The sequence below is a fragment of the Mytilus edulis genome, chromosome 3 (assembly GCF_963676685.1).
Source record: "Mytilus edulis chromosome 3, xbMytEdul2.2, whole genome shotgun sequence".
In the NCBI taxonomy this organism is placed as follows: Eukaryota; Metazoa; Mollusca; class Bivalvia; order Mytilida; family Mytilidae; genus Mytilus; species Mytilus edulis.
This window is the reverse complement of record NC_092346.1, coordinates 60897798-60920641: the sequence shown is the minus strand read 5'-3', so window position 1 is coordinate 60920641 and position 22844 is coordinate 60897798. Positions and strand designations below refer to the sequence as shown.

Sequence of the window (22844 nt, the reverse complement as noted above, 5' to 3'; positions counted from 1 at the left end):
CACTTCCAATGTCATGATCTGGACGGAGTGAAATCACTGGAGAACTTGACTTATTGGCAATGTTCTCTAGTGTACACAGGCGATTGGAGAAGGAAGTCAATTCCGAAGAAATAGATTGACGAAAATCATCCAAAATACTCTTGAACCCATCTAAGGAGGGGCCAGAGTTAGCTACCTGATTAGACTGATGCCCAACAGAAGAGGTAGGCAGAGTAGCAGGTACAGATATACTACTACCCCTACTAGACACTGCTACAGGAGGAGCAGGAACTGATAGATTAGGAGTAGTACTCTGTGGAACAATAACTGGTGTTGGTCCACAATAAGGCCAGAAACCTGGAAAGGGCTGACTAGGAAAAACCTGATTAGGAAAACCTTGACCAGGAAACCCTTGACCATGAAAACCCTGACCAGAAAAGCCTGAATAAGGATAACCCTGAGACCAAGGAGGTCTAGACCATGACATGGCATTACTAGCCGAAGCCGGTAAAGTTAAGCCACAATAGGACGCTGGTGCTCTAGAACCAGGTAAGTTCAAACCCATAGAGATACCAGGGTAAGATGAAATGGACCCTGTGGTGTCAACTGGCCTAGAAAAAGTGTGTGTAACCGTAGCAGTGGTAGGGACACCTCCATCATAACCGACAGAACCTGCATGCAGGGTCTGTTGACCGGTCTTAGTAGTCACCGAAGTAAAAACGTCGGTTAGTTGACTACTAATAGGAGGGGTTCCCTGCCCTACCGCTGTTACGGTCACAGGAAAGGGTAATGAACCGTCTAAGAAAACATCATTACCTGTAATGGCCTCGTAAGGACTGGGAGCATTAAACTCCATAATTAAATAAGTATGAAGTTAAACACTTATAACAACAATATAATAACAAAAAATGTCAAATAAAAAATGGTATGGGGATACCTACGATATTCAATATAGAAAAAACAAAAAACTTCAGTCTTCTCTGTAAGTTATGTACTAATACAAAAATACGTGTGTCTTGATGCGCAGGCGGAAATTAAATGGATGATATAAAGGCATGGTTATACGGGCACTGGTCATCCCTCTTCTCATTGGATGATATTTTTATTTTGGGGTTTTCCGCCTGTCAGACTTGCGCAGATGGATGCACTCAGAATTTATGATGGTAACGTATTTATTGACATAAAAATGGAAGTAGTGATTAACACCTGTAAAAACATTAATGGATGTGTCAATTATGTCCCAACAGACAATAAAACTATACTTAATTAATTTTTCCTTATTTTCAGTTTTTTTGTTAATTAGGCAGTTGGTTACAATTTGTAGTTAAAAATAAAGTTACATCTTTTACATAGAGAAAGTACACTTGTCTATAGCTATTTTATCAAATTAAACATGTTACAATGTATGTAACTGTCTTGTCTATAAATTCTTTTAAAATATGAATAAATTAAGGCTTTTAAAAAAAATCACCGAAATAAGCAGATAAAAAGTTATAAAAAAACTTTGATATAGCAATATACAATGTAATCATAAGTAATCTAAAGTAATCATGATTACAATAAAGAAAAGTAATCTAATGTAATCAATTACATATGAAATAGGGTGTAATTGTAATGTAATCGATTACATTTTATTAGCAAAGTAATTGTAATTTAATCGATTACATTTTAAAGTAATCGACCCCATCCCTGTAGCAGATGGTATAATTGTTTTCTTTTTCTTCTTTGGTGGATTTGATCTTGAAGGAAACTTCAAACATATAGAAAATTTGTACATAGGCATTCATTTTACAGTGTGTTGAATTTATTGATCGATGGATTTTTTCAGCAAGTTTTTTTTTTACAGTATGGATATATTCATTTCTTAATGACAGGAATTCTAAAAGCTTGATCAATTGATTCACATTGTTTAGCAGTTATGTGAAATAAAAAAGATCTGGTATGATTGCCAATGAGACAATTCTGCACAAGAGACCAAATGACACAGAAATTAACAGCTATAGGTCACTGTACAGCCTTCAACAATGAGCATAGATCATACTGATTGTCAGCTGTAAAAGGCCCCAAAATATGATCTAGTAATAGTAATCTGACTCTTCTAAAGTTTAACAGTACTAACATTAGTTTCCTCAATTGAATTGTTTTATTTTTTTCATGTCAGGTCCTTTGATAGTGGACTTTCAATGCGTTTTTCCCATTGTTGAAGGCCATATTATTGCCTATAATTTCTTACATCAATTTCATTTGAACTTTGATGGATAGTTGTCTCATTGGCAATCATATCACATTTTCCGCTTTTTAAATTGTTCCGATAACAACTTGTATTCATTTAAATTGATTTGAACAAAACTTAAATATTTTGCAGAAGAAATACTAACATCACTTGATGCAGTGAATGGAAGAAAACATCCCAATGCTGTACAAGCTAAACAACTAAAGGGAACTCTACCATTGATTAGTATTGTACTTCATCTGGTTACAAGTCCTGTAAGTTATCAGAGTGTAGTTTAGTCCCACACAGGGGGAGGTAGAAAGTTTCTGTCTGGTATATTTAGCACTCTAGTATTTACAGTTCTTGTCAGAATTTTCATGGCCAAATATTGTTGTACTGAACCCAAAGGGACTAATTAGTTAATGTATTCCAAAGTTCTAGCTGCTATGATTCAATTACCTTTTTTTAACTTTTTTATATACTGTAAACCAAAGTTTATTATGATATGAGCAAGAACAACTGTTATATAGAGATTAATACATGGCCTTTTCCATATCAGCCTGGGTATCAGCCTGAGATGGAGTCGAGGTGCTGATATGGGTCGAGGGATGATACCCAGGCTGATATGGAAAAGACCATGTATTAATCGCTTTATCATATACTTCCGACAATAGCTTTGTGTAAGGCAAATAAACAAATGCAATAACTAAAACAGTCAAAAACTTTATAAAGAAGTTAAATTATGAATCAAATATACTATACTTGTCCAACAACAGCATCACTACCTCCATATATATGTATGGTAACATTTCCTAGAGAGGCATTTTGAAACATTGAAAATTTGGAAGAGTTTTATAATCATTATTACTCCATGTTTGTTGTACTATAAAATGATTCATAAATTTCAATGGCATTTGTTAGCAAGTACTAAACTATTCCCACAAACGTTCCCATAAATTTTGACGTTGTCATAAAAAATATCTGACGTCACAATGGAAAAGTAAACAACCGATACCGGAAACCAGAAGTTACTTGCACGAGAGACACTATTATGGGTTTTGTGCACGAGATGCACCTGACAGGGTTATCAGCCCTGGTGGAAAATTATGGCTTGTGTACTTCCGCTCATTACACATATGCTAAAGCTATCATATCTATACTAAGTATATGATAAATATATATTTATTTTACAGGTATTCAGGCCAAGAATTATGTGTGTAGAATTTATCAAGAATTTATCTACATTGTTGTCTCATGTGAAGAGTATTGAAACAGGGGAGACAAATATTGAGGCTGCTAATGGTAGGTTTAAATATTGCAAATAACCATTACTAAGGAAATAGTCATATATTTGTAAACTAAATAGTCTATCATGCTGTCATTTGGCAGTTACACTAGTGAATTACATTTTGTTTTGTTTGGTAATTGTTGAAAAGCATCTAATATGAATATTATTTTTATTCAAAGGAAATTAGATTTTGTAAAACATTTCTAATATTTACCATTGTATGATTTATCTTTACAAAGTGTTAACCATTGAAACTTTTTATAAAAAAAAAGACCCACATAAATTTTTGTACAATTAGCCACAATCACAAAAGGTAGTGTTTACTGGTTTCTGTTGGTTCCTTTTATCTGTCCTTCTTTCCATCTACCTGTTTATTCATTTTCTGTCAATCCCTCAGTTTGTTGAACTCTGTTCCATAAAATTTTTGTCACCATTTTCTCGAGAGCTTCCTGTAATTTTGTATTAGGCTTCATGCAAGTGTCCTGTACAGTAGGATGCATTTTCAGATTTGTCGATTATCAAATTTTTTTTACCAAATACCCATATATTTTAGTGATAAAAATGAAACATTACAGATAGAGGATATAATTGATTCTTATTAACCTAATTTTGATAAAATTATGCTGCATGCAAGATTCCCATGTGGTACTGACTCATCTTGTTTTCACGCTAGAAGTAATTTAAGTATGATAGATGGTATAAGTTAACTGTTATATTTAAAAGTTTTAATTCTGTACTGAATAAAAATGAATCCTTAATGACATGTTTTGATTTTAGTAATAATATATTTATGAGACAAAATGATTTCTGTTCCTTTAGCTGACAGAGGTAAATTGCGTACAATACTGTGCTATAATGCTTGTCAGAGTACACCACTATTGCTGTGCTTACTTTAGATACATATAGACAGATTAGTTTAGAATGTTGTGCTCACTTTTTATTCCAAACTTGATGTTATTCAATTAGATAAATGATTATGCATATTTTGATATATTTCCTGTTCCTAATTTGATTCCTTATTTAACTTTTATTCTTTGTAAAAACTAAATTATGACAGATAGATTTTGTCATATAGGTAGGTACTTGTATCAAAAAAATGGAAAATCTATGAACGCGACATCATATCAATTAAAAGTTAAAAAAAAAAATAATGATTTTATCATATTCATGTGGTACTCTTCATTGCAAACTCTTCATTAGTTTCTTAAAATCATGTTTGAGTGTGATGTTTATGACATTGCTATAATCCTAATATAGGACACAATGCTTATAAAACTATTGAAGTTAGTGAATTCTAATATGAGATTAGATTTTCCAGGATGTTATTATGTTTTTTTGCATGTGAATTTTATGTTCTTAAATTTGACAGAAAAAAAAAGAATATGTTTTAACCTATTTTGAGAATGTAATGTTGATTTATTTCAGAGATGTTCAATTTATTGATTTTTCGGTTGAAAAGTTTCAATATCTATTCAAACAAATATTGAAGTAAAATGATCAGCCAGATTTAGGGTGTACCACTAAAATAGATGTGCTGTCATTGCAGACAACTTGGACTCATTCAAATCTCAGTTTCAGTCATTTTGAACTTTTCTTTATATAGCACTGTTTAAGTTATTTTGCACATTATTTTGTGATTCAGCATAACAGGTTTTTGTAATCCTTACCCTATTTAGTTCAGTTATGTTACACAGAATTATGTTAATAATGCACAATATTAAACATAAACAGCTGTTATCATACCAATGAAGTAAATAATTCTAAGGTTCTTATCAGACAAATATGCCCCAAGGGTGGCTTGTGAATACATATATGATCACATAAGCCTTCATCTGACTGGCAGTAAAACCCTTTCCAAAAGGTGTTGTACAAGTACGCAGTCACTTCTGGTCAATCTGGTCAGAATTGACAAGTTTAATTTGTTCCCTCGTGTAAAGAGAGTATCAAGGTCTGGATGTTAAAAACCCAAGCAAGATTTCTGTCCCTATCTTATATACTCTCATTCCAAATTATGAATACTTTCATATCGGACAGGACCTACCACTGTATTGATTGTTATTTTGTGCTGGACCTTAATAAACATGAAATAAATGCCACTGGACATTAACCAACCAGCAATCAATCATATTATATATTTTTTACATGAAATTGATATTTGATATAGGAACTTTTTGTTCATTTTATATGAGACTTTTGTTTTTAAAATCACCAAATGTAATAAAATTGAGAAAGGAAATGGTGAATATGTCAAAGCGACAACCACCCGACCATAGAGCAAACAACAGCCGAAGGCAACCAATGGGTCTTCAATGTAGCGAGAATTCCCGCACCCGTAGGTGTCCTTCAGCTGGCCCCTAAAATATGCATAATAGTACAGTGATAATGGACGTCATACTAAACTCCGAATTATACACAAGAAACTAAAATTGAAAATCATACAAGACTAACAAAGGCCAGAGGCTCCTGACTTGGGACAGGCGCAAAATTGCGGCGGGGTTAAACATGTTTATGAGATCTCAACCCTCCCCCTATACCTCTAGCCAATGTAGAAAAGTAAAAAAAAAACTATATTGCAGTTAATATATTTTATCTTCAGCATTTTAGAATACTATCTATATAGTGTGCAAAATATATGTAGTTTGCTGTTTTTCTTTAAATTTTCTTTTAGATTTATTGCATATTTATCTTAACTGATACATGTATTTTGAACTTTTTATTGTTTTATTATGCACTGTTTGTAAAATATTTCATAGTTCTTTTATTGATTAAAACAATAAGCAACTTTAATGTGTTTGAAAACCATTATATGCAGCCAATGTTTATGTACAGTTCAATATTTAAAAATAAATTAAATGTTAAAGAGTCTCAAGTAAAATTTTTTTTAAATTCTGGCCAGTCTTAAATGTTTAATTAAACACAATTCACAGCAAAAGATACATGTATTTTAAATTACTTTTGCAGGTTCCATAACAGCTAGTGAGTTTGTCAACACCAGTATGTCTGTACTGGAAGGTTTGTCTCAACACCCAGTCATATTAGCAGAATATAGTGAAGTCATACTGGAGAAAATACTGCCTACATTAGCTGATCTCATTGGTAGTCAGAATGGTAAGTTTTTTGTATTAGTTTTCAGAAAAGTATGCAATTTAGTCATCATAATAGTATAGCATAGATTTTAATGATCAAATATCTTTAAGCTTTTTATTTTATTTCTGAAAAATTTAAGAAATTATTAGATATTAAAATCATTTTTGTGGTAATATCACTAATAAAAATAGAAAAAAATAATAGATATATTTATTAATATTATTAAGTCGTATATTTTAACAAATTTGATTCGTTTAGGGATAGTCACATGTTAAACTATATTTTCGAAGGTAGAGAGAAAATGGCGGATAGCAAAAAGCATATTGACCGGCAAAAAGCATATTGCACGGTTATTTTTAGAATATCTAAAAACCGATATACTTTGTGACGTCATGTAATGAATTTCAGGATATTGTTTAACGTTTTGAAACAAATGATATCTGTGATCGATTATTTGACGAAAAAAAATCTTCAAATACTTAAGATGTCAAAAAAAAAAAGTAAATGAAATAACAACTAATATGTTGTTATTGTCAAGAGACAATTTAATATCTATAAAGTTCCAACAAACCAAAATGACAATTTTGATACAAACAATGTCGGAAATTAATAATATAACAAATATAGCCTTTGTATGAGGTCAATACAGGATATATCGACCCAAAGAAGTATATCTACCTCTGACTTCGTCCTCAGTCAATATACTTCTTTCAGGTCAATATATCCTTGTATCGACCTCATACAAAGGCTATATTTGTATAATATGACTGAACAACATCACACTGATACTAAAACTTTATTGAATAAATTGTGTAACAATGATTGTTTCAAACGAACACTGTTTTTATACCCCTGCTTTGAAAAAAAAGGGGGGTATACTGTTTTACCTCTGTCTGTCCTTCCGTCAGTCCATCAGTCCGTCAGTCTGTCAGTCAGTCCGTCCGTTCCAAGAATATTTTCGTCGCATTTATCTCAGGGTTTATATAAGTCAGTTATACCGTGTGATGCGTTTTCAGATTCATCACTCGACAACTTCCTGTTTACCGAACACTTGTATCATTTTACACATAATAGCCAAGTTGAAAATTTTCGTCGCATTTATCTCAGGAACTACTTGACAAGGAATTCTGAAATTTGGTTTAAGGGTTTATATAAGTCAGTTATACCGTGTAATGCATTTTCAGATTTATCACACAACAACTTCCTGTTTACCGAACACTTGTATCATTTTACACATAATAGCCAAGTTGAAAATTTCGCATTTTTCTCAGGAACTACTTGACAAGGAATTCTGAAATTTGGTTTCAGGGTTTATATAAGTCAGTTATACTGTGTGATGCGTTTTCAGATTCATCACTCGACAACTTCCTGTTTACCGAAATATTTCGGTGGGGGTATCATCAGTGAGCAGTAGCTCACAGTTTTACTTGTTCTTCATTTATTTTGCAGCTTCAGTGATAAGCATTTATTGTATGACTCTACCTTTTACAAAAACATCAATGTTTTAATTGAGAAAGATTTAACTGGAACTGTGAATCTTTTTCATTATATTGCCTTCTCTACTTTTCTGTTTTACTTTTCTTTAGGTGATACAAGAGCTCTGTCATTGAGACTATTTACTGAGGTGGCATCAGTCTACCTTAGTCAGGACCAGTTTGGTGTTGGAGATGTTAAAGTTAATACATCTTTACTTCATAAGACCATCGGTGATAACCTTTTACCGCAGTACGTAAGCTTATCTTTTATTTTGTACAATGCATTGGTTTGAATTTAAATGTTTTGCTCAATTGTCTGTCCTGTTGTGTTGGTTAAGCTTCTCGGAAATGTATGATGGAACTAATCAATAAAAATTTTGTCAACAATCTTCCTATGCAGTAAAATATCATTAAAATACATTTCAGACACAAGTATTTCCAACAAATCATGATTGAATATTGTTAAAAAAAACTTTGTAGTGCAATTTCTGAAATTTTGCAATGCTTTTGTTATTGCAAAATTGAGATGTGATTGGTTTTGCCAAAATAAAAACTAGCATAAAAATGAAATTGAGAAAGGAAATGGGGATAGCATACAAACTTTAATAATATTATTTGTATACATCATTTTCTCTAATTCTTCGTCAATTTATCCCTTTCTGCACCCATTGTATAAAAAAAATTTAATCAACGTGTGGTTCGTTTGATCTCAGTACTTCATTGGTTAAAATCCGATTATGACGTCGAATTTTCTTGCTTTCCTCTGAATTTGCTATTGTGACGGCATGAAAAAAGGCGACCATGCCTGATGACATCACATAAAATAAACACATCTTTTGCAGATCATTCGTAAAGAAGGAATAAGTTTGCCTGCATAATGTTAGAAAATCATTAGAGAAACAGATTCCACCACCAAATCTTGTGTAATACGATATTTATCCACTCTCGACAGTTAAATTTTAAATATTTAAAACGCTCGGGCAAGCCTCGCGTTTTGAATTTGAAAATTTAACTGTCTCGAGTGGATAAATATCGTATTACACTCGATGCAGTGGTAGAATCTATATTTATCTGGAACCTTAATGGATTGACTCAATTATCAATAAAAAATGTTAAAAAAGTTCAGTATTTATTAAAAAACAATGATTAATGTTAATATTTTTTTTAACTTTTCTACAGGTTTGAACAGATTTTGTTGGACCAAGATCCATTGCCAGCGTATGGTTTAAAACTTTTGTTAGCATTGTTAGAACAGAACCCTGCATTCATTAAACAGTTTGAACAGCTTGGTTTAGTGTCTGTCATATTCCAAGTTCTGCTGGTAAGTACAATTTTAATTCTGTGTGGATTTTTAGTTCACCTTGGTTAAGAGTGGGTGTATTTGCTTTTCATTGTATTCTTTATGATCTTAGGCCACACCAATTTAATTTCTTGTTCTACGGATTTTTGGACTCCAAAATTTGGGGCGAGCGAGCGATTTGAAAATTTTAATAAAAAAATATTTAATTTGCAAATTTTTGAGGCAAAGCTTGAAAAGTAAAGGCGAGCGATTATAATTTTTTTTTGTAAACATAAAATAGTAGGTTTTGACAATATTAAAACTTGATTTATCACTTGTACTTTGACATTTCTTTAATTTTTTAAGTATTTTTTCCCTGTTCATCATGTTCACCAAGAAATAATTAAATCTGGTCTATGTATGTGTGACTGACAATGAGATAATTCTCCATCCAAGTCATAATCAGTTTGGGGACAACCCCTTACTGTTATAAATATCCCTTTTACATGTTTTATGAGGGATCAATATAAGTTATAATATATTTGTTTGTACAAAAGGGCTCATATTTTCTCAAAGAACTATATATCTATCTGGTATTAAATGGTCAAAACATGTCCAAGAATTTTGTAATATTCCTGGACTTTAACCATGTTAAATTAACACATTTACTTTAACAGTTTAATATTATTCAAAATAAGTCATGTAAGTGGACCCCTCAAAGTACGGCCTTTTACACAGGGCTTTGATACAGACCAAACAGCAAGCTATAAAGGACCCCAAAATTATTAGCGTACACAATTCGAAGAGGAAAACCAACGATCTAATTTATATATCCAAACGGAAAAATACCAATGAACAACATCAACAAACGATAACTGCTGAACAACAGGTCCCTGAATCAATCAGGACAGGTGCATAAACGTGCAGTGGCTATGGATAGTTTTGTTTTGCCAGCATACAATATAATTGCAGTTGAAGGTTAGGCAAATCCTTCAGAAGTTCTTTGTACTTTATTTTAACAACGAACATTTTTTGATAGGGAATATAAGTAAGGGGGAAAGAAACCAATCTTTTGTTCTTTACAGGTATTTACGCTGTTATAAATTTAAATTGGAGCACTCCCACTTTGAATAAATAGGTTTCATGCTGAAACAAATATTCTCACAGATATTTACACAGTGTGGTGGGGTGCTTTGATGTTTAAATTCATTATATACAGGTTAATAGACTGTGATTTTAAAAACAAATGTTGATATCTTTTTATAATATTTACTAAAAAAACGGTGCAGGAAATGGACATGATTACATTTCCGGATGCGGGAAGCGGGAATATAAAAAAAAAAAAAAGAATTCTGATTTGAAAAAAATAGGTGCGGGTGGGTCCGTCGAACAAGGAATCAAATTGGTGTGGCCTTATGTTAAAATGAAAGACATTTATATGAAAACTTACTCACTGAAAGGAATTTGATCTTGAAAGGCTTGAACTTGGATAACTAATCATGAAAATATGTAGGTGGTACTTTTCATAAAAAAATATGATAATTGAACATGTTTAACTTCAGGAATTCAATATGGTTAAAACACTTAACAATGACTTGTCAGCTTAGGATTTGACCACAACTAGCAGGGGCGTAGCTACCCGGAGGCACGACAGCACGTGCATCCACGTCGTTTTCACAAAAAAAAAAAACAAAAAAAAAAAGCAGAAGAGAGAGAGATGAGTTGGTCAATAGGAATCGGAGACTGTTGGTATCTTTTCCGTCTATCCCGGATATTAGTTTGACAACCTAGTTACAAGTGTTGATGAAGCTGTTCATTCAGAAAAAGATCGTAGCTCCGAAGTTGCGTGCACATTGATTCGGCATGCAAAAAAAGAAATGGCAAAATAAAAATTTATAAATTGAATGTTAAAGGAAACACCTATGTTGTCACTTTTTTTAATTGATGAAATCTCATTAAATAACGACATTTGGTTTCAAAATATTTTTTTTTGGAGATTATGACAAAATCGGAAGGTTACTTGTATCTTTTACAAGATTTTTACTTTTGAATTTGTAATACTCAGTCTATGATATGTAGTTTTGGAGCACATTTTACAGTGTACAGTTCATCAGTTTGGAATGAGAGTTACCAATCGGCATTAGAATTATCAGATCCCTTCGATATTGTTGAAAATATGCCGAGGCGATGTGGTTGACAGACTACCGGAGCCAATCACCCTGCAACCACGCCAAAACAGTATTGGAAAGTTTCATTATTTTTTGCGTTCATAGACCATATGATAAGGCAACTGGAGAGTGGAGTCGCGTCAAGTTATCAGAAAATCGCTTCTTTGTGCTGCTTCATCGTGTTGTAGGAAATATCACAAACGAACAAATCTCAATATTGTCTGAAACATACGAAACTGACCTAGCATGTAATTTTGACGAATTCAATTGGGAGGTCGCTCGATGCCGAACACGTACGCTGGTTTATAACATCTCGCAAGTGCTACCATGCCATCATGGCCCTGAGATCTATCAGTCACGGTACTACGTATGTAATTGAAAACAAATGTACGATCAATAATCAACAACTAAAGTTACATAGCATTACTGCATATTCATCGGGATTTCGGTGTGAATGTTGACAAAGTAATAGAGAAGTTTGTTTCTGCCCAGACCCGAAGAGCAGATTTTGGACAATTTTGAGTAAATTCTGTATCACAATTATGTGTTGTTTATGTATTACTTTATTCAGAAGATTTATTAATAGTTTTACATTCATAAATTTTTATCTACATATAGCTCCTCTTTTAACCGTCCTATGACCGAAAACCGAAAAAAAAATTATTCTGCATAATAGGGTCCCAAAATTTGTAGTTGCTTCCACATCGTTTCTTTCTAGCTACGCCCCTGACTAGTTCATGAAAAAAAACTAAAATAAACTAGAATTGCATTAGACTATTTAATTTAATTGTTACTATTGACTTTTCTTAGGATCATCAACAAAACCCTCTGAATAGTGCTATGCAGAGTATTGCAGGAATTATAAATTGTTTGGTCAGCCATAAAGAAACAAACATGCAAGAACTATATGAACAAGGTAAGTTTACATATTGCAAATACACTGTCTGAATAAAAGTGGAAACACTAACATTCAGCTTTGAATCCGGTTCCTTACCTGAAAAAAGAATAAACTAAGCCATTTATGTGTGAAAGACAAATCTCAACTTAAATTTGTAAATGAGAGAGTGTAGCTCTGAAGAATAATGTCATCAAAGCCTTTGCTATTGCTTTTTGTGTGGATATGGTTTATCATTTTTTCAGCTTTGATCACAGTAACTCTAGTTTCATTTTGAATTACCGGTATAAGAATAAAAATATAATTTTATAGTCATTTATAATCAATTATTGGGAGAATATTTTTTGATTTTAGGTTTGATAGATTACTTCACTACGTTAATTTTTGAGGTGTCAGCCGTATGTTTTGAGGGAGATGAACATGGAGGGGACAGTAAAACAGCTGTTGTAATGTTACAAATGTTACTAGATACTTTAAACAGTATATTTAAATATGTATCGGATGTTGTCAGGAAAGCTTTACAGGTATTCTAACATTTTATTCACAGTTAAGTTACATTTGATACAAGCTTAAGCAATCTTTTAAAGACTACCTGAAACAAAACTAGAAAAAAAGTAATTAAAAAATCTTTAAAAAAAATCTTAACTGTAACCTAAATTGATATGTTATGACCAAAACTGCCACCAAGCATGGAAGCACTGTTACCTAAAATTCTAAAAAAAGAAATTTTTTAAAAATAATATGCAGAACCATTTGCTTCTTTGTTAATATGATACATTTTTTATCCCCTTTATAATTGTTCTTCATTAAAAACCAATTGCTATCTTCAAAGATGGCTGCCATGTTATATAAAAGTATCTACCAATGGTATAAATTGTCCTCAACAAATTTTTCTTCATTGTTTATTATTTTTTATGCATAAAACATTGACTAACCTTTTGCATCATACTGTTACAGTCTAAGAAATCAGGAGGTGAGGCTGGAAACAAAGAAGCAGAGGATGCAGAGATGTTGCTACTGAATAACAAACCATTAACAGATCTGACATCATTGTTAACACAGCTGGTAGGTGTAGCATTACAATACCTCAACAAACTAGAGTTGTCCACTAAGTTGGACAAATACCCCTTGGCATCCTGGTTTGGTGCTTGAATATGCTAGTGACTGAAATGCAGCAAACCAAAAAATTGATTATACGAATTTGAACTTTTTCGAATGTTTTATTTGATGTTGTCTCAGATGTATGTACACCTTTGAGTATCATTTCAAGTCTGAATGACACTGTTTCTGGAAAATTGATAGAATTCACCATGCAATTAAAAGAGAAGTTGTAATGATAAGGTCCATTCTGTCAAAATTTCTATGTTTAAAATGATACAACTAACAAAAAATGTCTGGTAATATCATATCCATATGCACATCAGCATATTAGGATCTAACAATGTTCAATTTTTTTTTATGTATTTGCTATAAACCATGTAGTTTAGTTTAAACATATTTTACTGTCTAAATATACCAATTAGATACAAGTTATAACAACTTAAGTTAATCCTCTCCAAATAAGTAAAATATGCAAAATTTCAAGAAGTGGGACGACAAAGTTGGTTGTTAAATTGGTCAAAATTTCTAAGATGAAAGGGGCATTATTCAAGAAAAACTAAATGAATTAAAATTTCCTCCTCATGGTAATTAATGCTTGTGTGAACGATTTGTATTTGCAACATTTTTTAAAGTGAAAAAAACGCTTATTAAGTTTTGTAGAATGTGTCAACTTGGATCTTCTCTTAATGAATACACAAATGAAGTGTGAAAAGCAGGAAAACAAGGATTAATAGTTCAAAACAGCTTCAATTTCAGTGGCTATTGTTTGTAAATCCAATCTATAAATTTTTTGTAAGGCCAGGGTTTTTTAATTTGTTGGTTTATGGATTTTACCCATGAAAAAGTTGGGTCGGTTGGTCAGGAAAAAAAAGAAAAAAAATATCTTTCAAGACAGAAAAATATGCAAAATAAATATATATTTCACCTTTCTAACAATATGTTTGTTATGCTATTTTGTCATCATTTCTTAAATTTTAGTTAAATGAAATTTTGTTGTTCAACTGTCATAAACATCATCGCATGACATTGTCTAATAATTTCCCATAAAGAAAGGGGGTGCACGGACATAGACGAGTCATTTCACAAACAAGAAAAACAGATTCCCATAGCTCTTAATCAATTCCAGAACACTTGGTGAATGATGATCTTCAAGCACGAAAACTGATAAAGAAAAAAAAAAAGTAAAAACGTTGTACGAAAATAAGTTTCAACACAAGTGTCAAAAACGTAATAGACTAGTCCACTGGAAAAACGAGAATATCGGATGAATCTGTTGTCATGCATTCCCGTTTTTTATATCCAAATGGCAATATTTTTTAATTATCTATGAAACAAGAAAATTCCAAATGATTTGTTAATATTCAGTACTTTAACTTGATGTCTTCCACCTGTCCACATTTGGACAAGTCTATTTCTATGAGATGATGCATCTTACGGACTGATGACAAATAAAGGAAACAAACTTATTGTGTAATCGGTTTTAAACACAGGTTTTATTCTGCAAAATTATTTGCGCAAACAACATTTCAAGGTCAGTTATAATTGATTTGTCTATTTTTAGAAACGTAAACTGGAAGTTTTATATTTTTTCACAACAGAAAGTGTTATCAATTTTGTTAGTGATTAATGCTTTTCATTTCATGAAAAAAACAAAAAAAAATTCAGGGATAATGCATTTGTTAGGGTTGGCGGGAATAAAAAAGCATGACAAGTCAATTTTATTTTTATTCTGGAAATCGGCAAAGTCGGGTCAGCGGATCCGTAAACCAACAAATTAAAAAATCCTGGCCTAAGCACATTTTCATATATCCTATTAGTTAAGCTATCCTATCAATAACCATACAATTATTATAAACATATTTACTCATAGACAAGTTAATTTTGCAATACTACATGAGTGTTATAGTTTTGAATGTGATTTTCTCTCTTTATAGCTGTGCCATGAGGATACAGATATCCATGATCTATCTACCAAGTGTATATCTCTACTAGTCCAGTTGTTTGGTGGAGAAAACAAAGATTCATTATCCCCTGAAAATATGGTAAAATATTTAACTGTTTAATTAGTTTCAGTACCAAGATAAAGACAAGCTTTTGAATTGTGTCAATTAACGTGCAAATATCATTAAAGATGTTAACCTTTGACCCTTGTTCATTTGTTTGTAACAGAGAATATTTATCACTTTAATACCTTAATTCTATTACAGTATCTGCAAAACCTTAAATAACTGGGAAGTCAAAATCTATCTGTATATGTAACATTTGTTTAAACTGGAATTAACATTTGAGTAAGCTGAACTTATTTGCATGAAGGGCAATATATATTGTACCTGCTTAAAATTGAGAGAATTGTGTGGCTTACAAGTTTATGGTTTACCACCAGTTTTAATAAATTTGACCAAAGTGTCATTGTATAGATATAAAAAATATAGTATTAAACTTCATTAAACAAATGTACAGATACATGCTTGGCCGGACAGTGACCTACAGTTGTTAATTTCTGTGTCATTTGGTCTCTTGTGGAGAGTTGTCTCATTGGCAGTCATACCACATCTTCTTTATATATAGACTCTTGATGTATTTCTCATAAATGTACAAACTTGTGATCATATTTGTAGGACTATTTTCGTAAGGTTTGATGTATTTCTCAGGAATGTACAAACTTATGATTATATTTGTAGGACTATTATCGTAAGGCTCTTCAGAAAGCAGATGCCAAGAAACAAAAGGTTTTACTAAGGATCATTAAAAGATTGGTAAGTTATATACAAAGCTTATACAAAATAATTATTACCACAAAACACGGATAAAGTACAAAATTTGATGGCTTCACTTTTACTGTTCTTGAGTTAAGGCCCTTTATAAATTGAAAAATTACTAAATCTATTGTTTTCTTTCTAATACTTTATTTTTCCTCAACCATATGTTATGGAACTTATACGTCATGCTTATCATAAAATTGTTTTAAGTATGTGAATCCTGCATCTGTATGTGGAAAATAATTCATGCATATTTGCAAGAGGGGGGTGTCATCTGTGACCCATAGACACAGTCTCCATTTATTTTGGTTAAATTAATAATGGACATTACAAGGGCAGGGGTATCATTAAGTGAACTTATAGGAAAATGTACAAAAAATAAATAATGGACATTGCAAGGGCAGGGGTTTCATTAAGTGAACTTCTAGGAAAATGTACAAAAAATAAAACTAAAGCTAGTGATGCATTGAAAAAAATTGAGAAAGGAAATGGGGAATGTGTCAAAGTGACAACAACCCGACCATAGAACAGACAACAGACGAAGGTCACCAATGGGTCTTCAATGTAGCGAGAAACTCCCGCACCCAGAGGCATCCTTCAGCTGGCCCCTTAAAAAAATGTATACAATTCCATGATAATGGACGTCATACTAAACTCCGAATTATACACAAGAAACTAAAATTAAAAATCATACAAGACTAACAAAGGCCAGAGGCTCCTGACTTGGGATAGGCGCAAAATTGCGGCGGGTTAAACATGTTTATGAGATCTCAACCCTCCCCCTATACCTCTAGCCAATGTAGAAAAGTAAAAGCATAACAATACGCACATTAAGATTCAGTTCAAGAGAAGTCCGAGTCAGATGTCAGAAGATGTAACAAAAGAAAATAAATAAAATGACAATAATACATAAATAACAACAGACTACCAACAGTTAACTGACATGCCAGCTCCAGACCTCAATTAAACTGTTTGAACGATTATGTCTTCATCATATGAATATCATACTATCATAAAATATATGACAAGAAAATAACCTGTGTCATGCCAATAACTGTTTAAAAAAAAAATGTGTTTAGTTCTGAGGGCTATTCCAGAAAAAAATGTATGGAGGGGTTGGAAGGCAGTTTTAGTCAGCACCCGCCACCCGGACAATTGTAATTGAGAATATAGTGCATTACAGTGTGAAAAGTTGCTTTGATACCCATCACCCATGTATTATTAATATATTGTGCCTTCCAACCCCCCCATACATTTTTTTCTGGAATAGCCCTGATGCAAAGACCCTATAAGTGAATCAATATTAAAGCCAAAATATGCAATCTTTAATGACCTGACAACAGTATCGTAACTATATCCCTTCTTAATAAGTCTGTTTAAAGGTTTAAAATAACTGCATTAACATATGTATACAATATGTATTTTAACATCATCAATGTTTTTTTTAATATCAATAGACAATATGGAACAAACCATAAAAGCAAATGCATAAAAAAAATCAGTTACCCTTTATTTCAGGGTTGAAAGGGCCTGTTCAAGTGTTGAGAACACTGCAGTAGAATGGCAATAAGTTTTTCTTTTTCTTTTCATTACAGTTAAGTACAGAAAAGGCACACATAGACATGATGAAACAGCATGGTGACGTGTTGGCAAATACCATAAAAAACCTCGTGCAGACAGGAACGTAAGTTACTTTTACCTAAGTCTTTTGCCAGGAGGAGTATGGTTTGTTATATATGATATAATATTCTGTATCTATCTGTGAATAACAGTTTTTTGATTTCTTAAAATGTAAGTTTGTTTAAAAGATTCATTATTTTTTTGTCCATGTGACATACTATTATACCCCATTAAAGAGTGGGTTGAATTTGTCATTGCTCTTGTCTGTTCTGCAGTTCTTCATCTTTAAATACATATAACTGTACTCAGCTTTTGTATAAAGAAATGATTTGTACAAGGCCTGGAACTTTGTAATGTTGAGTTGAACTGTTTTAAAAAGAGATTTCTAGATTCAGGACAGTTGCTTCCTGTTTACAAAATCCTTAGTAGGGTTTTACTATAATGTCATTACAATGTACTAGTTTAACAATTTCGTGGAATTCTATGTTCACAGATATTAGGAAGATACTTTGAATTTCTATTATACTCAATGGACACAGTTACATATTTCTCAGCTACTATATTAATAATAAATTTAATAACTTTGTAAAATTGAGGTGGGCTCTTTAAGTAATTTTAATAACTGGCTAGCAGTCACTTGCAGTTTCAAGAAGTAAAATTCAACAAAAAAATGAACTCGGAAGAAAATTCAAATCGAAAAGTCCCTAATCAAATGGCAAAATCAAAAGCTCAAACACATCAAACGAATGGATAAGAATTTACAATACTATAAAAACTGTTTGCCTATATTTTTGTCTTCCAGACATACTTTTCCCCCATGGATAACCTTATGGGATAGTTCCCTTAAAATGAACTTCAAGCCTTAATAGGATTTTAAGCCATAATAAGGAATTCAAATTTATTTTTGATTGGTAATAAATGGGCTTCTTTAGTTTTTAGTCAAACTTTATTTACAATAGATGCTTTATATATGCATACCATTTAATTTGTATGAAGATTATAACTTTTACCTTTTTTAAGTGTTTTGTATATTTTTTCTGTTTTATTTTTAGATCACATGCAGATGTAGCCTTGTCATCTTTAGCTGGTGAAATACTCAAGATGACTGGATATCTTAAATAATTTATATTATTGGACACGCACTTGCCATAGTAACAATATGTGATTTTGGTTCTCTCATCCGTCCAGAAATTGCTGATCTAAACACTTTGATGATGTGCTATCTTTTACATTTTCTAAGATGCAACGTAGAAATATAATTGACATTCCGATTTGATATACACTAGAATCTTAATAAGATAAAATATTCTTAATTTTTGTAAATCAATTGTGACCCATTTATAATTAGTTCTTTCCAATCTTCACTTGAATTGATTCCAAATAAGTTTGGGTATACATGTATTTGCATGTAGTCTGACATGAAATGTAAAAGAGTTCAAGATTGTGACTTAAATTTTATAATTGAGTCTAAAAAATTTATAGCTTGAGTCATGCTGTATTGTTTCTACCTAAGAAAGGAAAAGTTTGGTCCAGATTCAAGAAACATGTACACTGCACAGCTTTAATATTTTTTAACTGACAACAATTTAAAAGTAAGGATTTATAAGTGAATTGTATGTTAAGATTAAACTCAATACAGGCCCTTTTACAGCCTACATACTTTTATTTTGTAAAGTAATTGAATTGAGAATTAGTGAGTTTGCTTTGGTTGATAAGAGTACCTGAATATGTTTTTCATGAAATTTATATCATTTTGTTTTGCTTGAATCAAATAAATCAAATAAAATGATTTTGTTTTAGTGTTATTCCATTGAATGTAAAACAAAACAATTAATTGTTGAATAGTTGACAATTTGACTGTTCTGCCATTGTGTGTCTATTCAAGCACATCTCTTGTTATCCCTGATAGTGTTCCATAGTTATGGCATTGTTTTTCATGAAGAGTTATATTTGTTTGCAAAAATGATCTTTCAAAAGCTTTGAACACAGTTATTGTACTCATATTTGGTTCAATAAAACAAGTTTTTCTTCAAATGCAAAAAAAATCTGATGTGTGCATCCAGAGTTGTAAGATATGAAATTAAAACAAGTCTGACAATACAGTTGTAAAATAATTGTTTGATATGTTGGTGTTTAATGTCACTTTCAGAACTACTATGAGTGACTTTTTCTTGTTAGCTAGTTTTTATTGGTGAAGGAAGCTGTGATATTGATGGCTGTAATACAGAAAGGTTGCATACATTAATTGTTCCATCCAGATTAAAATCAATATAAAACTCAATGTGGAAAAATATCTTGTTTAGTTTATCTTTTTTACAAACTCGCATGCTGGTGCGACTTAATCAAAACACAAGCACAATGTCTGAACAAAATCAGTATATCTGCAACCCTATCAACACCCGAAAAGACAGCTCATGAACAGGTTTGCTTAATATATTACTAGTTAATTGCCATAAAAAGCTGATACCGAAATATCATAAACTTCTAAATCATTACAGATATTACTTATTTATTTTACTTGGCTGGGCGGGGTTTATCCAGTTTTGCTTATCATAGACCAGTCCATCTATAGACCGGTGTTTTGGGATAAAATATGTAAACACTATATATGTTTTCAAAGTAAATAGTGAGACAGATCCCCATGTCAACTGGAATAAGTTGATTGAAGCCTGATCAGTTGAAAAATAAACATTGGTAATATAACCACACATTTTCAATAAACCAATACATCTGTGATATACCAACCTATTATACCAACAGGTACTTTGATAATGAAAACACTATGTTCGTTGAAATCTTATCAACTAATGATATCCACAGTCAATATGTCATTTAGTAGTGAAAAAACCATGTTCTTTGTTAATCCTAGTCTTCACTACAAGTCTTCTACAAATATGTGCACAACTAACAACTTAGAAATACACACTTTGTAAGAATGAGACAACAGATTGAAAACACAACCACAATGAAAAGGAAAACAATTAATTCAGAGGGAGAAGTCGTCTTGATAACAAAGTAATAAAAAAATGTATGAAAATCACCATGACAAATTCCAACATCCAGATCAAACGTTGGATTTATGTTTTGGATAGTATTGTTTACATATCAATGTCACAAGTTTTGTCGATGTTGAGGACTCTGATAACATACTTACGTGACTTCATACAGGAACTTATTATATAGAAAGGAAAGAAGTTAGCAGTATCATTTAACTTTACTTTCTGCTATATACTAGTAGATGTGGAGTCTCAATAAATAATTTTCTATTTTGTATTTTGTGAACTGTTTGTCTATTTTTTCTCTTTCCGTTTTTTTTTAATTATGACGTTCTCAGTTTATTTTCGTCTTATGATTTTGAATGTCCCTTTGGTATCTTTCTTCTCTCTTTTACATATGTTCTTTTTTATGAGTAAGATGGATGTTTATGTCTGGTAAAACTTTTGTTCAAGTGACAAATGTCTAAAAACATATATATCTAAAGAAAATTTCCAAATAAAAGGGCGTTTATAGTGATGGTCTCAATCTTTCGGTTCATCATAACTTTGCTGTAAATGTGGTCGTGTTCAGACCACACAATTTATACTAAGTACTGACAAGCATGTGCAATTGGAAAAGTTGTAAGGCATGTATGTATCTAATTTTTTCTCCCGAAATTTAAAAAGTTTCATGGATCTTAAAAGGAAACATTTGTAGCTCTGGCATTATCTGCGTCATTGTCACAAATATTCTCACAATTTTTAATGTATATCAAATTTTACATTAAGATTGGCATGTGTCCTAAATTTTCCAATCATTTTTTCTTTTCAAGGAATGTTGATAAACCGCAATGAATGTTTTATTCTACCCTTCTGGAGCACCTGAGATCATCACCAGTTTTCTGTGGGGTTCGTGTTGATCGGTCTTTAGTTTTCTATGTTGTGTTGTGTGTGTACTATTGTTTGATTGTTTGTCTTTGTTTGTTTTTTGCCATTGCGTTGTCAGTTTATTTTCGACTTATGAGTTTGAATGTTTCGCTGGTATCTTTTTCCTTTGTTGTGTGCAAATTTGTGATAATTTGTCCTTTTTAACTTTTACTAATTCGTGCGTCACCTATGAGTCTTTTGTAGACCAAACGCGCGTCTGGCATAAATACAAAATTCAAATCCTGGTATCTATGATGAGTTTATTTATATTAAAAATAACAATATGAATGAATGTAATGACATATACACATAAATTGAATGAAACATACGAGACCATGTACAATTCTTAATACTGGAACAAAGGTAGAACGGAAAGAATCACATTATCGTATCAAAATGTTTTTTTTTTAATTTCTTTGCCTTGGAAGTAATTCAACAAATGTTAAGAGATTGATAGTTATAAAATGGTATACAAATGATATCTACTTTGAAACTTTCGGTTGTCTGGAGCCTACAAACATGTCATCAACTGATGTTGGCATTTCAAATATGGTCCAATAAGACAGATAAAGAGAACATTGGACAAGAAGGTAAAAAATTGATAGTCAAAATATCAAAAATCTGTTAGAACTCCCGCTAAATATTGATTACAATTAAAATTATTTTTTTTACCAAATTTTATTTGCCGTTTTCAGAATAACACGAATTTGTCCCTTTGTTGTAGTTAGTACATGAAATTTAAAGGGAACAATTAATCATTAGACCAACAAACACAAAATAAAAAAACATGACATTTATTGATTGTAATTGTTGATGTACTGTTTCTTTACACGTGACTGCTGTTAAAAGTTTTAACATTATCTTCAGTCTTCTTGTTTTCACTGTTTCTTCAATATTTGAAATATCTTCTACGGTGAACTAGAAAAAGAAGAAAATTAAATTAAATATTAGTCATTCATCTTTGTATTCTGAGGAATAAATAAATCATTTGACTGACTGGATGCATATTATTTTCTTAACTATAACACTAGCGTTTCATCAGCACATTTCGCTCACCTTCAAATTTAAATCGGGTTCAT

General features: G+C 31.8%; 1 protein-coding gene across 4 annotated transcripts in view; it reads left to right on the top strand.

The window, feature by feature from the left end:
- The window catches only part of LOC139517001 (serine/threonine-protein kinase ULK4-like), a 44738-nt gene extending 25086 nt beyond the window's left edge, over positions 1-19652 (top strand). For 2 of the 4 annotated variants that reach the window (XM_071307532.1, XM_071307533.1), the window contains exons 21-33: positions 2345-2466; positions 3385-3493; positions 4537-4554; positions 6441-6587; positions 8153-8291; positions 9221-9362; positions 12299-12404; positions 12738-12907; positions 13341-13448; positions 15419-15526; positions 16166-16240; positions 17839-17927; positions 18916-19652. In XM_071307532.1, coding sequence (XP_071163633.1) covers positions 2345-2466; positions 3385-3493; positions 4537-4554; positions 6441-6587; positions 8153-8291; positions 9221-9362; positions 12299-12404; positions 12738-12907; positions 13341-13448; positions 15419-15526; positions 16166-16240; positions 17839-17927; positions 18916-18985 — 1403 coding nt within the window. In that variant the 3' untranslated portion in view covers positions 18986-19652. The remainder of the gene's footprint in view (positions 1-2344; positions 2467-3384; positions 3494-4536; positions 4555-6440; positions 6588-8152; positions 8292-9220; positions 9363-12298; positions 12405-12737; positions 12908-13340; positions 13449-15418; positions 15527-16165; positions 16241-17838; positions 17928-18915) is intronic. The other 2 variants (XM_071307535.1, XM_071307536.1) reach the window with 1 other exon arrangement.
- The last annotated feature ends 3192 nt before the right edge of the window (positions 19653-22844 follow it).